The sequence below is a fragment of the Delphinapterus leucas genome, chromosome 10 (genome assembly GCF_059928025.1).
Source record: "Delphinapterus leucas isolate spDelLeu-1000000601 "Yukka" chromosome 10, BTC_Dleu_Yukka2, whole genome shotgun sequence".
Lineage (NCBI taxonomy): Eukaryota > Metazoa > Chordata > Mammalia > Artiodactyla > Monodontidae > Delphinapterus > Delphinapterus leucas.
The window spans coordinates 5,175,451-5,192,771 of NC_143138.1; the positions used below are offsets into that span (position 1 = coordinate 5,175,451).

General features: G+C 38.1%; 3 protein-coding genes across 3 annotated transcripts in view; all 3 read right to left on the reverse strand.

The window, feature by feature from the left end:
• Positions 1–17,321, reverse strand: part of LOC111181340 (cancer-associated gene 1 protein homolog) — a 43,516-nt gene that overhangs the window by 26,040 nt on the left and 155 nt on the right. The gene's annotated exons all lie outside the window — the stretch shown is intronic.
• On the reverse strand, positions 1,421–2,341 carry CAGE1 (cancer antigen 1). The gene has a single exon (XM_089918172.1). The coding sequence runs from the start codon at positions 2,339–2,341 to the stop codon at positions 1,421–1,423; it is 921 nt and encodes a 306-aa protein (XP_089774298.1).
• LOC149748124 (cancer-associated gene 1 protein-like) lies at positions 2,516–17,221 on the reverse strand. The gene is made up of 2 exons (XM_089918168.1): positions 17,101–17,221; positions 2,516–13,412 (listed from the first exon to the last, which is right to left on the reverse strand). Exons 1-2 carry the CDS (start codon positions 17,219–17,221, stop codon positions 12,832–12,834), a joined length of 702 nt encoding a protein of 233 aa, XP_089774294.1. The 3' UTR covers positions 2,516–12,831.

Genomic DNA, 17,321 nt, shown 5'->3' on the forward strand with positions numbered 1-17,321 from the left:
TGCTTTTGACCTCAAAGATACTCCCAGAACACACTTTGGGAAAGTGGACCTAAAGGTAATGAAAAGCAAAACTAAAAGCAGAGTAAAGAAATTGATTAGTCAAGATAGAACAAGGAACTTCGTTGCTTTTTAAAGAAGAAAGCTCAAGAAAAAAATTGTATGCTGGATAAACTTCTGCACAGTTACAGTAATTTACTCAGCGTTTACTAATTCAAAACTTGCCATGATTTGGCTAACAGCTAAACTTAAGGTCATCTTTGTTTAGGTTAGTGGTTCTCAAAGTGTGATCCCTGGACCAGAAGCATCAGTGAGATCCAGGATCTTCTTAGAAATGCACATTCTCAGGCCCCGCCGCACACCTACTGAATCAGAAAATCTGGGTGGACCCCAGCAATCTGCATTTTCACAGCTGATGCTGATGAATGCTAAAGTTTGAGAACCACACTGGCTTAGATAGTCCTTCCTTCTTTCTGGAGAAAAGATCACAGAGAGAATTTTTTAATAAGAGAACAATATTTTTCTGAGTCATTAAAAATAATAGAATTATTTACTTGCAAGCAATACTTATACTGATTACAGATTCATGAAAGAGAGTCCCCTAAGGACATCTTCAAGCAACAGATCAGCTCAGCCTAAGTTATTACGACAAATATAAAAATAAACATACATTTTTGTAGTTTAGATTAGCCTTCTTTCTAAGTAGTCAGAGTTAATAGGATTGCATACTATAAATACTTTAAGGCAGGCCTACAAAACTGAAATAGAACAGATATGCTCTGGCTTGTGAAGATTATCACTACCAGGCCATGCTTCCAGGCTGTCTGCCAAAAATTACATTTGAACTGCAAATACAAAATTACAGCCTTTCCAAACACATTGATATGAGGCTCTCATGTTGTTTTTAACAAATGTTAAGTAGATATATCATGATGATCATTTTGCTATACAAATATCAAATCTTTATGTTGTATACCTGAAACTAATATAATGTTATATGTCAACTACATCTCAATAAAAATGTTTATAACTTTACAAAATTACTATGTGATACAATACAGGTTTGTTTTACCTTGTAAACCAAATATTCAATTGTATTATTTAGTTTGTTGAATAGGTAGATGTGGTATGAAAAGATTGCGACCCCCACTTAGAAAATCTTTTCTCAAAGGATGCTCCGGATGATTGGTCATAGGAACCCACAAAATTCCCACATTAATTTTCACCACTACCAAAATCATCACGAGAGGCCAGGAATGGCTGTTCTTTAATGTGAGTACCCGAGAACCAAAGAAACTTCTCCAAACTTGTGGTGCATTTTCCTTTCTCTCTTTTTCGTTAATGACTCTCTGCCAACAAATTTGTATGTGGGCCATGCCCAAATATGCATCAGAAGACTACTAGAAACTCCTGAAATTCTGCATTAGAGATTCTGAATTTGTGATAATACCTTTGCCATATCTGACTCTGTTCCTTCCTCTAAGTTCTCCTTGAGTTGAGCTGTCTCACATTGAGGAACATAATTTTGCTCCTCACTCCTTGCAACCTGCTGCTGAAGTTTTGAGTTTTCATTTTTTACTTTGTTGATCTGCTGCTGGAGTTCTGTATTCTTAGCCTTTTCATTGTCGGATATGAACTGCAAAATTTGAACTTGAGCGACCAATTTCTCAAGTCTAGATTTCAGTTTCTGTCTTTCACCCAGGTTTTCCTTTTCATGTTTCTGAAATTCCTCCTGTAAAGACAGGAACTCTTGTTCTCGGGTCTCTTTTTCCTTTTTCAACAAGTCCAGAGCAGAAGTGGTGGCCTTTTCCAGTTCTCCTTTGAGTTGCTGCAGCCTCTCTACCTCTTCTTCTTTCTTGCTTAAGGCTCTGTCCATCTCCATGCACTGATTTGCAGCTTTATTTTTTTGTTGCATTTCAGTCATGTACCTTTCCTGTAGACTAACATAATTGCCCTTGATCTTCTTAAACTCTAGCTGTAAGGTTTCCTTTTCATTCCTGGATTCCTGAAGATGTTTTTGGGTGTTAACTAAAATCTCATGCAAATTCTGCAATGTCTTCTGTGTATCATTCTTCTCTAGCATTACTCTGTATTTGTCTTCAATTAATTCTTCAACATTCTCCTTTAGCTTATTGATGATGTCCACGAACACGTGCTCTTTAGTTGTCTTCTTCTGCAGTTCTTCAACCTTCTTCTCTAAATACATGTTACGACGCTGTAGGTCTTGGATCAGAGTTTGCTGTTCTTTGTTAGTACGCTTTAATTTTCGTAGGACTTCGTTTAAAGCCATGTCCTCTTCCAGAGGCTGTGGGCTTTCCAAGCTCTGCTCTCTGTCGGGTGTCATGCAGTCCTCCCAAGATGCTCCACCGCTCCAAGAAATGCCTGTTGGAGACCAAGTTGAGACAATCTCTGGACTCTCCCTCCCCTCCACTGCAACTTCCTTTTGGTGCCTGACTGACATCTCAGGAATATCCGTAGAATTCTGTATTCCTTTTGAAGAATGTGCAATCTGTAAATTATAGTAAATAAAATAAGTATGAAAGAGTAGAAAGGTCATGAGCTTTGAGGTCTGGCCTTGAATCCAAGATCCCTAGTTTGGTATTCTCTGTTCTGAAATAACAATGACAACATCTACTTCCAATACTGATGTCTAATTAACAAAAATACTTAAGTATTAATTGCTGAATGTATGTACAGCACCTAATAGCACAGCAGAGCACAAACAGTAGGTATATGATAGAGATATGTATTACACTTACTTTTACAGAGGAAAAATTAAACTTGGGTACTCTCACCATTTTCTATGACACAAACTTTTCTGAATACATATAACTTTCTTTGACTTCAAATGAATTAAAACAGATTTGTCCATCACCTTAGTCTGCAAAGTCTTTTTTAAAAGTTTATTTTCTATTGAGGTAACACTGGTTTATAACATTATGTAAGTTTCATGTGTACAACATTATATTTCTACTTCTGTATACCCTACAGCATACTCACCACCAAATATTTAGTTTCCATTCATCACCATACAGTTCATCCCCTTTACCCATTTCACTTATTCTGTTCATTTATTTTGAGTTTTTTCCATGTATGAGTGAAATCATATATTTGTCTTTCCCCATCTGACTTACTTCACTTAGCATAACACCCTCAAGATCCACCCATCCATGTTGCTGCACATGGCAAGATTTCATCTTGTTTATATGACAGTAGTATTCTATTGTAAACATATAAAACATTCTCTTTATCCATTCATCCATTCACAGGCACTTAGGTTGCTTCCATATCTTGGTTATTGTAAATAATGCTGTGATGAACATAGGGGTGCATGTATCTTTTCAAATTAGTGTTTTCGTATTCTTTGGGTAAATACCCAGAAGTGGACTAGCTGGACCGTATGGTAGTTTTATTCTTTATTTTTGAGGAATCTTCATACTGTTTTCCATAGTGGCTGCACCAATTTACATTCCCACCAAAGTATAGGAGGGTTCCCTTTTCTCCACATCCTCTCCAGCATTTGTTTTTTGAATTTTTGAATTTATTTTTTTGTACAGCAGGTTCTTATTAGTCATCCATTTTATGCACATCAGTGTATACACGTCAATCCCAATCACCCAGTTCATCCCACCACCCCCACCACTTTCCCCCTTGGTGTCCATATGTTTGCTCTCTACATCTGTGTCTCAATTTCTGCCCTGCAAACCGGTTCACCTGTACCATTTTTCTAGGTTCCACATATATGCATTAATATACGATATTTGTTTTTCTCTTTCTGACTTACTTCACTCTGTATGACAGTCTCTAGATCCATCCACGTCTCTACAAATGACCCAGTTTCGTTCCTTTTTATGGCTGAGTAATATTCCATTGTATCTATGTACCATATCTTCTTTATCCATTCGTCTGTTGATGGGCATTTAGGTTGCTTCCATGACCTTGCTATTGTAAATAGTGCTGCAATGACCATTGGGGTGCATGTGTCTTTTTGAATTATGGTTTTCTCTGGGTATATGCCCAGTGGTGGGATTGCTGGGCCATATCTCTCCAGCATTTATTATCTGTAGACTTTTTGATGATGGCCATTCTGACTGGTGTTAGGTGATAACCTTGTTGTGGTTTTGATTTGCATTTCTCTAACAATTAACAATGTTGAGCATATTTTCATGTGCCTGTTGGCCACCTGCACGTCTTCTTTGGAAAAATGTCTATTCAGCTTCTCTGCCCATTTTTTAATTGGATTTTTTTGTTGTTGAGTTGTATGAGCTCTGTATATATTTTGCATATTAACCCCTTATTGGATATATGATTTGCAAATATCTTCTCCCATTCGTCAGGTTGTCTTTGTATTTTGTGGATAGTTTCCTTCACTGTGCAAAAGCTTTTTAGTTTGATGAGGTCCCATTTGTTTGTTTTTGCTTTTGTTTCCCTTGCCTGAGGACACATATCCAGAAAGATGTTGCTAAGGCCAATGTCAAGGAGTATACTGCCTATGATTTGTTCTACAAGTTTTATGGTTTCAGGTCTAACATTCAAGTCTTTAATGCATTTTGAGTTTTGTGTATGGTGTGACATAGTGGTTTCTTTTTTTCTTTTCTTTTTTTTTTTTTTTTTTGCATGTGGCTATTCAGTTTTCCCAACACCATTTATTTTTATTTTTTTGCGGTATGCAGGCCTCTCACTGTTGTGGCCTCTCCCATTGTGGAGCACAGGCTCCGGACGCACAGGCTCAGTGGCCACGGCTCACTGGCCCAGCCACTCTGCGGCATGTGGGATCTTCCCGGACCGGGGCATGAACCCGTGTCCCCTGCATTGGCAGGTGGACTCTCAACCACTGTGCCACCAGGGAAGCCCCAACACCATTTATTGAAGAGATTATTGTTTCTCTATTGTACATTCTTCACTCCTTTGTTATAAATTAATTGTCCATACATGTGTGGGTTTATTTCTGGGCTCTGGATTCTGTTCCATTGATCTATGTAACTATTTTTCTGCCAATATCATGCTGTTTTGATTACTATAGCTTTGTAATATAGTTTGAAATCTGGGAGTGTGATACCTCTATCTTTGTTCTTTTTTCTTAGGATTGCTTTGGTTCTTTGGGGTCTTTTGAGATTCCACATAAATTTTAGAATTGTTTGACCTATTTCTGTATAAATATCCTTGGGATTTAATAGGGACTGCATATTTGATAGGGACTGAATAATAGGCATTGAATATGTAGATTGTTCTAGGTAAATGTTAATTTTTCTGATCTATTAGCATGGAGTATCTTTCCATTTATGTCTTCTTCAGTCTCTTTCAACAATGTCATAGTTTTCAGTGTACAGATCTTTCACCTCCTTGGTTAAATTTATTCCTAGGTAGTTAATCTTTTTGTTGCAATTGTAAGTGAGATTTTCTTAATTTCCCTTTCTGTTAGCTGATTGTTAGCATATATAGGTACACCACAGATTTTTGTATGTTGATTTTGTACCCTGTAACTGTATTCATTTATTATTTGACAGGTTTCTTTGTGAAGTCTTTAGAATTTTCTATCTATAAAATCATGTAATTTGCAAATAGTGAGAGTTTTACTTCTTCCTTTCCAATTTGAATGCTTTTCATTTCTTTTTCTTGCCTAATTGCTCTGGCTAGGATTTCCAATACTATGTTGAATAAGAGTGGCAAGAGTGGGCATTCTCATCTTGTTCCTGATTTTAGGGGGATAGCTTTCAGGTTTTCAAATTTGAGTATGATGTTAGCTGTGGGTTTATATAGCTTTTATTATATTGAGGTATGTTCCTTCTATAGTAATTTTATTGAGAGTTTTTATCATAAATGGGGGTTGAATGTTGTTAAATGCTTGTCTGCATCTATTGAGATGATCATACAGTTTTTATCCTCCATTTTGCTAATGTGATGTATCACGTTGATTGATTTGCAGATGATGAACCGTCCTTGCATCCCTGGAATAAATCCCACTTGATCATGGTGTATGATTCTTTTCCTGTATTGTTGTATTTGGTTTGCTAATATTTTGTTGAGGATTTTTGCATCTATGTTCATCAAAAATATTGGCTTGCAATTTCTTTTTCTGTGTGTTGTCTTTGTCTGACTTTGTTATCAGAGTAATGTTGGCCTCATAGATTGAGTTAGGAAATGTTCTCTCCTCTTCAAGTTTTTTGAAGAGTTTGAGAAGAATAGGTATCAAATCTTCTTTGAATGTTTAATAGAATATATCAGTGAAGCCACCTGGTCCTGAACTTTTTTTGGGGGGGAAGGTTTTGATTACTGTTTCAATCTCTTTACTAGTGATTTGTCTATTCGGATTTTCTAGTTCCTTTTTTAAAAATTTATTTATTTTTATTAATTTATTTTTTGGCTGGATTGGGTCTTCGTTGCTGCACACAGGCTTTCTCTAGGGGCGGCGAGCAGGGGCCACTCTTTGCTGCGGTGTGCGGGCCCCTCACTGCAGTGGCTTCTCCTGTTGTGTAGCTTGGGCTCTAGGTGTGCGGGCTTCAGTAGTTGTGGCATGCAGGCTCAGCAGTTGTGAATCGCGGGCTCCAGAGTGCAGGCTAATAGATGCTCCACAGCATGTGGGACCCTCCCAGACCAGGGATCAAACCCATGTCCCCTGCATTGGCAGGCGGACTCCCAACCACTGTACCACCAGGGAAGTCCTTCTATTTCTTCTTGATTCGTCTTCGAAGGTTGTATGATTCTAAGAATTTGTCCGTGTCTCCTAGGTTGCTGATGTATAGCTGTTCTTAGTATTCTCTTATAATCATTTGTATTTCTGTGATATCTGCTGTTAATAGTCTCTTTTGTTTCTGATTTTATTTAGCAGAGTGCTCTCTCTTTTTTTCTTAGTGAGTCTAGCTAAAGGTTTGTCAATTTTGTTTATCTTTTCAAAGAACCAGCTCTTAGTTTCATTGATCTTTTCCATTGTCTTTTTAGTCTATTTCATTTACTTCCACTCTGATCTTTACTTTTTCCTTCTACTGACTTTGGGCTTTGTTTGTTCTTCTTTTTCTTTTTCCTTTACGTGTAAGTTTGGATTGTTTGAGGGCTTTTTTTTTTCTTTCTTTTTTTGGCTGCACCATGCAGCTTGTTGGATCTTAGTTCCCGAACCAGAGATTGAACCCGAGATCAAACCCATGCCCTCTGCAATTAAAGCATGGAGTCCTAAACACTGGACCGCCAGGGAATTCCCTGAGATTTTTCTTTTGTCTTGAGGTAGGCCTGCATTGCTATAAACTTCTTTTAAGAGCTGCATCCCTATATGCAGTATTTTTATCTTCATTTGTCTTCAGGTAACTTTTTATTTCTCCATTGATTTTTTCATTGACCCAATAGTTGTTCATAGCATGTTGTTCAGTCATGAACATTATCTGTGATTTTTCCAGCTTTCTTCTCCTAGTTGATTCCTAGTTTTATACCATTGTGCTCGATATGATTTCAATCTTCTTCCATTTATTGAGACTTTCTTTGTACCAACATATGGTGTATCCTTGAGAAAACTTCATGTGCACTTGAGAATGTGTACTCTGTTGCATTTAGACAGCATGTTCTGTACAAATTTATCAAATACATCTGGTCTAATGTTTCATTTAAGGCTGATGTTTCTTTGTTGACTTTCTGTCTGGATGATCTATCCATTGGTGTAAGTGGGTGTTAAAGTCCCCTACTATTATTGTGTTGCTGTCAATTTCTCCCTTAGGTCCATTAATAATTGCTTTATATATTTTGGTGCTCCTATGTTAGGTGCATACCTATGAATAAATGTTACATCTTCTTCATGAATTGTCCCCTTTATTATTTTTATATGTCCATCTTTGTCTCTTGTTACCTTTTTTGGCTTGGAGTCTATTGTCAGATATGAATATAGATACACTTTCTTTTAGCTCCCATTTGCTTGGAGTATCAGCTTCCATCCCTTCATTTTGAGCCTATGTTTATCTTTAAAGCTGAGGTGAGTCTCCTGGAGGGAGTATATAGTTGGGTCTTGTTTTTCATATATATATTTTTTGGGGGGGAGGTTCTTGTCTTTTAATCCATCCAAACACTCTATGTCTTTTGATTGGTGAATTAAATCCATTTACTTTTAGGATGATTATTGACAGATGAGGACTTAGTACTGCCATTTTATCTTTTGTTTTCTGATTGCTCTCTATCTCCACTGTTTCTTTTTCGTGTTTCTGTCTGCTATTTTTTTTTGGTGGTTTTCTATGATGTTTCTCTTTTTTATGTCTCATGTATTTGCTCTGGATTTATGTTTTGTGGTTACCATGAGGTTTGTATAAAACATCTCATAGATAAGACAGTCTTTTTTCTGCTGATAGCATCTTATCTTCATTTGCCTATACAGGTTCTGTCCTTTTCCTCTTCCCCTCTTGTTTTTGTCTCAAATTATCCCTATTTATGTTGTGAGTCTGTTACCAAATTGAAGTAGGTATCGTTATTTTTTTCTCCCTTGATATTTCTGCTATATTACAGTGTTAACAATCTATTCTAACATAGAGTTGCAATTTTCTGATTCTATTTATCACCTTACTCGAAATTTTGTGTACTTTTCCTTTTTGTTTTTGGCATAAGAGCCCCTTTCAACATCTCTTGTAAAGCACGTCTAGTGTTGATGAACTCCTTCAGCTTTTGTCTGAGAAAGCCTTTATTTCTCCTTCATATGTGAATAATAACTTTGCTGGATAAAGTATTTTTGGCTGACAGTTTTTAATCTTTCAGTATTTTGAGAATGTTATTCCACTCCCTCGTGGCCTATAGAGTTTCAGCTGAAAAATCTGCTGATAGCCTAATGGGGGTTCCTTTGTAGGTAACCATCCTTTTTTCCCTAGTTGCCTTTAAAATTCTTTGCCATTGACTATTTTTTTTGCATTTTTGATAAAATTTTTATTAGTTTCCCTTAATGTTAACATCTTACATACCATGGCACATTGTTAAAATTAAAACAAAACAACACAAATGCATTGCTATTAACTAAACTCTAGATTTTACCAGTTTTCCCACTAATGTCCTTTTTCTGTTCCAAGATCCAATCCAGGGTATCACATTGTATTTAGTACCTCTTTGTCATTGACTTTTGACAGTTTTAATATAATGTGTCTTAGAGAAGACCTTTCTGCAATGAGGTGATTAGATGTTCTCTTGGCTTCATGGATTTGTATGTACAGTTCCTTCCTCAGGCTTGGAAAATTCTCAGCTATTATTATTATTTTTTAAACCTTAATCTTTTTACATCCCTGATATGCTGTTGGTTTCAGTAATCTTTATTTTTATTTATTTTTTTCTGAAAAAATCTTTATTCCAACAGGGCTCTTTATAACAGTTAATTTTAGAATTAAAATGAGCAAAAATTCAAAGAGTCATGCTCCAATTATAAATCTCTGTTGTCCTCACAATTTGGTCATGATTAATATTTTGAAAAATGAAAAATCTTTATCTCCAAGAAAATTAAGCCAGGTAAAGAAAATTAACTTGAAGTGTTCTTTGAACTTCCTATTCACTTGAAGACATCATCTTATTTTTTTCCACTTAGTTTTGTTTTATTGTGACAGATACCTTATATACAGAAGCATGCACAAAACACTGGAGTTTACTTTAAAGAACAGTAATTAAGTACCTGTGTAGCCGCCATCTTTCTCCCCCTGTGCCTTTTCCCAAAGGGAAAAGGCCCACGGGTATATATATGTTTTTTAATTTATTTTTTGACCGCCCTGAACAGCATGTGGGATCTTAGTTCCCTGAGCAGGAATCAAACCCATGCCCCCTGCAGTGGAAGGTCAGAATCTTAACCACTGAACCATCAGGGAAGTCACTCAGCTATTCTTTCTTTAGGTAAACTCCCTGCTCCCTTCTTCAACTCTTCTTCTTCTGGGATAACCCATTACCCTACTGTTGTCCCTCCTAAGAGTTGTATAGCTCTCATAGAATTTCCTTATTTTTTAAAGACTAACTCTCCTTTTCTACCTGTATCATTTCTCGATTTCTATCCTCAAGCTCGCTAATCCTGTCTTCCATAGGGTCTGCTCTATTTCCAAGGCTTTCTAATGCATTCTTCATCTTGTTTATTAAGTCCTTCAGCTCCAGAATTTGTTTGATTCTTTTTTAGAGTTTCAATATTTTGGTAAAATATTCCTTCTGTTAATTAATTTGATTCCTTAGCTCATTGAACTGCCTGATTTTCTCATAGCTCCTTGGGTTTCTTTATGACAGCTATTTTGAATTCTCTATCAGTTAGATCTCAATATTCCATGACTCTAAGTTTGGTTTCTGGAGAATTATCATTTTCTTTTTGTGATACAGTGTTACTGTGGCTCTTCTCTTCCTTGGTGCTTGATGAGTTGCTCCTCTGCCAGTGCATCTGAAGTAGCAAATACCTTTCTTCTTTAGATAAAGTGTTTTTTCCCTCTCTTGATTCTAATGATTCAATAGGTTAGCAATTAGAGGTCTTTCGTTTTCCAGCAGGTGGCATACATAACACAAGTTTTTGGTTTCTCTTACCTGTGCTACCTCTGGTTACATTTGAGAGCTGGCCCTTTCCACCCTCCAGGGCCTCTGACAGGTGCCCTTGCTATTGCTGCTTGTGCCTCTAGGGTGGTTGGTGCCTTGTTGCTGCTGGTGCTGCTGGGGCACTGGGACGGTGGTGGGTGCTTCTGCCACATCCAAGATCCCCTGAGTCGCAGGCTCTGCCAACATGGGGGGAGGGGAAGACAGTGGGGATCACAGGCACCCTGTTGTGCCTGGTGGTGTCAAGTTCGTGGGTGCTGCCATTGCGGGCTGGATTTGGGGGGGCAGAGTTATGGGTGCCTCTGCAGCTGGAGAGATGAGGTTGTGGGCCCCACTGCCACTGCTGCCTAGTCACCTATGGTTGGCTAGTGCTACTGTGGCCAGGAGGCTTGAGTCACGTGTGCCGCCTCTCCTGCTGCTACTGGGTTCTCTGAGGCCGTGGGCTCAGCCACCATGGCTGGGGGACCAGGACTGCAGGCACCACCTCCACTGTTCCCCCAGTTCTGCCTCCTCTATGCATTCCAGTCCACCCTCCTTTAGATGTACAGCTGCGTGGAATTCTCCAGCACCCTGGTATGTTCAGCAGATGCATGTTTGTTGAGCTGTGGATGTTTTACTAGTTGTAGATTGAAGGGCTCCATCCACCATGATGTGGACGACACTCTCTTGTGAGGCCTCTTTTGAATAAAGACTTTTTTATTCCTCATTAAACGATTACCTCACTATGCTATGACTCCTGTGAACATGAGAAAGTCAGACAAACATACCTCATGATTGACTTTCTGCCTACAATACAGTTTGGGGGGTTTAAAAAAGGACAGTAAGTTGTAGTAAGAAAACACTGAAATGAACATGACGTAACAACCCAGTAAAAGATCTCTGAAGAGGTGGGCTAAATAACTTTCTAGAATTTAGGGATACTGGAACCTTATATTTAGTGTTTTTTTCATTGTTCTGAGATAAAAACAACTATCCTTACTGAGGCCTACAAGGTCCTGATATTGACCTTGATATCTAATCCATGTTACCTTTCCATCCTCATCAACAACATCCCTCTTCTCCCTCCAACCCAGCAACATTAAGCTTCCTTCAGATCCATGAATGAAGGTACCATGCTCCCTGCAGCCACAGGGTTTTTGCACTTGTTGTTACTTCTGCATGGAATGCTCTCCCACCCATTGTTACCTAACTACTCCCACTCATCCTTCAGAGCTGAGCTCAATTACCACTACACTTCAGGGAAGCCCTACCCAAACTCCCCGACCAGGACAGGAAGACTCCCATCTTACTTTTAGTCACAGCACCTATCATAGTTGCAAGTTTATATGTAATTTTATATAACATTATATACAATTTATGTGTAGCTTTTATTCACAGCACTTACCACAGTTGAAAGTTTACATTTACTTATGTGATTATTTAAGTCTATCTCCTCTACTAGGGTGTTCTTTTCATGAGGACAAAACCCACATCCTTTTGGCTTTGGTTTTCTTTTTCAGCCATTTTATAACCAACACATAGCACAGGGCCTAGGACATGATAGATGCCTGAAAGTTTTTATTGACTGACTGAATGGCTAAATGCAATGGGAAATAGGCAGAACTCAAAACAGGTAAATAAAGTTCTCTTGTAAATGCTCCTTCCAAATAAATGAACAAAAAACCTGCTTATACTTGTAAATGATACATAACAGCCATAGCCTTCTCACCAAACTCACAATGGTAAGGCATTGGTTATGCTATTCTTGGATTGTTATCTACTTGCCCACACAAATTCTTAAGTTTTTTATTTTTTTATTCAGAGCGTACATAGACTTTATACTGTTGGCATCTTCAGTGCTCCTAGGATACTACATACCCAGAATCAACAATTCAAAGACAAATTAATGTTTTCACTTTTGCAGAAAGATAAACATTTTTTGCTTGTCAGTAGAAATCCCACATGATAGAAAAACCATAAACTTTTCTTGTCAAATAATTTAATTAATACCTCGGTGCTTCTTCCTCTTCTAACCTTTTCCTTAGTGTAAACTCTGAGTTCCAATCAATATGATTCACCAAATATAAAAGCTTAGTATATTCAAGGCATCATGCAGATGCTAGGGTGCATAAAAGGATAAGTAAGACAGAGCCCTGACCCTCAAAGAAATTATCATTTGGTAGAACTAATCCCCAAGTATGTACTTGATTTTATTAGAAAAAATTGTTTCTAAATTGAGTAAGATCTCAGAAGGCATTTTCCCCAGAGAAGCAATGTCCCTCATGCTGATCAGATGATTTAGCACTACTTACAAAAATCTCAGATTACATACAGTGTTTTTTGTTTGTTTTATAAAAACACATCCTTTAATACCCTACAGGCTGTACTAACCATTAAAAATCTTACCTCCTCTGTTTTATAATTAACTCTCAGATCAAGCAGGTTAAAGCTATTCTCCTTATAAAGTGCTTGTTCAACATCACTGTGTAAATTTTCCTCACACAAGAAGCCTTGAGGTTGACTAGGGTTGAGGGAATATTCCATGGCAGTACTATCAGCCAGTGATATTTCCATGAATTTCAGCATCTCTCCACTGCAGTGGATTAGAGGTGGCCTTCTAGGAGGCTGTCTGACACACTTAAGAACAAGTTGATCTTTATTTGTGGAAGTGCTAGTTCCCTTTGGATTTTCTTCCTTAAATGAATCTTCCTGTATATTGGTGTCTTCTACATAATTATATACATGACGTTGGAATTCTGGCTCCTCTGTATAAGATAAGCCTTCTGTCAGATTTTGAAATGTTACCATTTCATTATTAAATGCTTCTGGCTGATGAAATTTGCAAAGGGGTTCAAATTGTCTGAAGGAAGAAATGCTGGTGTCAACTGGCTGAGTTAGTACATTCTGTGAGTAATTTCCAATGTTGACATCTCATTAGAAAGAGAAAGATGAAAATAAGAATTAGCTGACCTGAAATTTATGACTTAACAGTTACATTTACATTTATGAAATCAACTGTTGGAGGCTTTTATGAATTATATATATTTCAACCTTTTTCATTGAGTATACTTGTGCTAGCGGATACAACAAAACTTTTCTACGTGGAGGAAAAAGTCATCAAGGGACTGCTACAAAAAAGCTTGTTATATATGATTCTTGTCAAATACCACTGCAACAAATTCCAAGGCATTTTCAAAATTCTTTCGTTGTACTGTAATTTTAAAATGTTTCAAAAAACAATACACACACACAGCACATAGTATAATAGCAAACACACATAAACTCATTTAATCTCACAACAATCTCATGAGCTAGGTACTGCTTTTACCCCTGTTTTACAGATAAGAAAACTGAAACATAAGAGATGTTAAGTCGCTTGCCTAAGGTCACAGAGCTGGTAAGCAGTGCATCTGGGATTCCAGAATACTATTTCTAAATGCTATGCTACACTGTTTCTCAATATGACAAATTACCCAGATTTAATACATTTTAAAAAATCAGAAGCAAATAAAGACAAAATGGAAAGAAGTGTTACAAAATTAATAAATGACCCTTCCCTTCTACCTAAATTCCCTCCTTTTCCCCTCCCCCGAGAGAACTACTATACTGAAGCTGGTAGGTATTAATTCTTCCCATCCACATTTTTCTAATTTTACTACTCATTTAAGTACCCTAAATAACACATATCAAGTTCACAGACTTTCTCATTTTGTGACACCTTAAAGTCTGTAATTTTTTCACAGCACCCCTAGACCAAAAGAAATACTTCACAGTTCCATTTATTAAGTAGTTGAGCTCAAACAACTTAACTATTTTTCCTAACAACTTAGTAGCTGTTTAAAAATACACATAAGCTGAAAGAGAAAAATATTTTATTTCATTCTTAAACAACCAAACTTGCCTGCTAGTTGGGTACACGACTAAGCACAGCACAATGTCTCAAACCTTGGAATTAAGCTGGAATCCAACCCTCACTTCCGACTTCACACTGATTTTCAGGAAGTACTTGCTTTCTATCACAGCAACCTCCAAAAACCCATGTTTGCAAACAAGGCAGTATAGAAAGGATTATAGTATGGTTTTTATACTGAAATAGTGAACTATCTTAAGCTAGTAGCTTGTGGGGTCCAACAGATGTCCAGTATCACTGTTTTCTTCAAATTTCAAAATATCCTGCAGCACCCTGGGCAAATTGTGGGTATATACACCATTATTTTGTTTTAAATTTTTATATAAATAACATATTTTATATATATCCATATAAATGTCTATTTCACTTAAATTTTTGCTTTTCAGACTTAGCCATGTAAATACATGTAGATCTAGTTCATTCTAAAGGATTACACTTTATTCCCTTTCTGTTAGATATTTGTTTCTAATTTTGCTATTAAAAACAGCACTGCAGTAAACATCTTTATACACATATCCTTGTACACTAATTTAAGAATTTTGGGGGGTTCCCTGGTGGCGCAGTGGTTAAGAATCCACCTGCCAATGCAGGAGACACAGGTTTGAACCCTGGTCCGGGAAGATCCCACATGCCGCAGAGCAACTAAGCCCACGTGCCAAAACTACTGAGCCTGAGCTCTAGAGCCTGCAAGCCACAACTACTGAGCCCATGTGCCACAACTACTAAGCCCGTGCCTAGAGCCCATGCTCCGCAACAAGAGAAGCCACCGCAATGAGAAGTGTGCGCACCGCAACGAAGAGTAGCCCCAGCTTGCCACAACTAGAGAAAGCCCGCACACGGCAACAAAGATATACAAACAAAAAGCTGTTTTCCGTTTCCCTCCTCATATTAAGAAGGCAACAAAGTTCACTACCCTAAATTTTAAAATATCATTTGTGAAGTCATTGGAAAAATATAAAATTAGTCTGAGTATGTTACAAAGTCATGGTAACTTTACATGGTAGTAAATACTAATTTGGACAAAAAGAAGTCAGTATGTGTGGCTACCATCCAGTGATTCCCTAAAAGGTTTGGGACCCAGAAGGTGAAGGGATCTCTCAATTAATCAAAAGATATTTACAAAATATTATCAGAGACCTATTAGGGTCCACAAAACACTGTATTTCTACTTACCTGATACTTTCTATTCTAATACCTCATTATCAAGTCAAATCCAACACTGAACATCAGTTTTCCCTCCCTTCCCTATGCCACACTTATTCTCTCAGGCACCTGGGTTTGAAAACCAGGAGACATCTTTGGCATCCTTCTACCTCATCACCCATGAGCTACTCAGTTACCAAGTCCTGTCCAACTCTCCTTTAAAAAACGTTCTTCATAACACATGCTTTCTTTCCCTCCCTACGGCATCATACTGGTCCATATTCTCATGACCTCCTCAGGTCCATCAGGGGATGGGAGTAGAAAACAGGTCCAAACACAGAGTCCAGATTCTTCTGCTTGACTTCCTAGGTCTTCCATAGCCTGAACCCACATTACCTCCCCAGTCCTCCTCTGCTCAAGTCAGATCAGGCTTCCTTCCCTGCAAATAGATCATGCTCCTTACCATCTCAGTAGTCTGCCCTGGTTAGTGCTTCTCCCTCCTAAAACTTTCCTATCTACCTATTCACCCAGTTTTTAAATTCCTACAACGTCTTTAGTCTAAACTTCCATCTCACAAGTCAGCACCTATTCATTGACTGTTTTAGTCTTCACCATTCTTTCAAGGGTGTTAGTGTCTGCACTCACACACTATGCAGACCTCAGGAGGAGCCCATTTACAGTTTTTCAATATCCCCTACAGCAAACCAACCAGTGTTGTTCAGAGAATATATCGAATAAATCCTGCACTTAAATGATTTATTTCTATTAAAACTTTTCAATCTGCAGTCACTTAACCACTCCCCTGGAGTATTTTATTGAGTTACCAAATTAATAAGTAATTCACCGAGGTTTAATTTTTTTTTCAAACCTGTCATCGTTTGCTTAAGGATCAATATAAAAAAAGTCAGGGAGCCAAGCCAGCTGGGCAGGATTGGTGAGAGGCCAGACTTTATGCTCGCCTTTTCCTCTGTCTTCCAAATACATAAATACTGCCTGGGCTGTGGTGAAGGGGATCTGAAACATCCTTCTTTTGTTTTCCAAATACAAAAAAATCGCCAGGGCCTTATTCCTTCAAAATTTTTTGTTTGCAAACCTATAACTCCCAATTATAACACTCTTACAACTTTGTTCATATGGCATAATCTACCAATTTCCTTTTTTTTTTTTTAAGTTAGGCTTCCTTTTTTCATCTTTCATTCTGTCCTGACCCGATTTAGGCTAGACTTAAAAACAACAACAACGAAAAACTTGTTCCAATGTTTGGACAGATATTCCAGAGACACTCCTAAGCTGTTTTAGAATGGGTGTTAAAAGAGGTGTCACTGGGGGTACTGGCAAAAATTCTCAAATTTTTTTTTCCTTAAATTTTCAGTCGTATGTCAAATTTTAAACTTCTGAAAAGCAACTGTCTTATTTTCACCTCACAACAACGCAACAAACTTTTCAGGTCGCACAAGTGTGCTCACTTCCAGGGACCATAGTTGCTCAGCTCCACAGTAAGGATTTCGGGCGGCCTCCCTCCGCACTGGGTAACGAGAGAGGGGGAAGAACGCTTTCAACCTTGCCCACGCACGGCTTTTCACACCTCGCAGCGGGGATGCGGCAGCGCTGGAACGTCCCAGTGTGACGTCGGCCCGGCCGCGCCCGCCCGGCTCCGGCGCTCTCTGACCCTCTCGAAGTTTCCATGCGCAGAGCTGGGAGGTTACACGGTGTGAGACCCTCACGTCCAGCAGCCCCGGGCTAGCTGACGACTCCTTCCAAGGGAGGACACAAAGCGGGGAGCAGA

What these genes read in the sequence shown, in the direction of transcription:
- CAGE1 (XM_089918172.1), bottom strand. Translation starts at nt 2,341, where the DNA reads ATGACACCCGACAGAGAGCAGAGCTTGGAAAGCCCACAGCCTCTGGAA.
- LOC149748124 (XM_089918168.1), bottom strand. Translation starts at nt 17,221, where the DNA reads ATGGAAACTTCGAGAGGGTCAGAGAGCGCCGGAGCCGGGCGGGCGCGG. An exon ending in GTGTGAAAAGCCGTGCGTGG is followed by an intron (nt 13,413 to 17,100) that starts GCAAGGTTGAAA and finishes CTTTCTAATGAG; the next exon opens with ATGTCAACATTGGAAATTAC.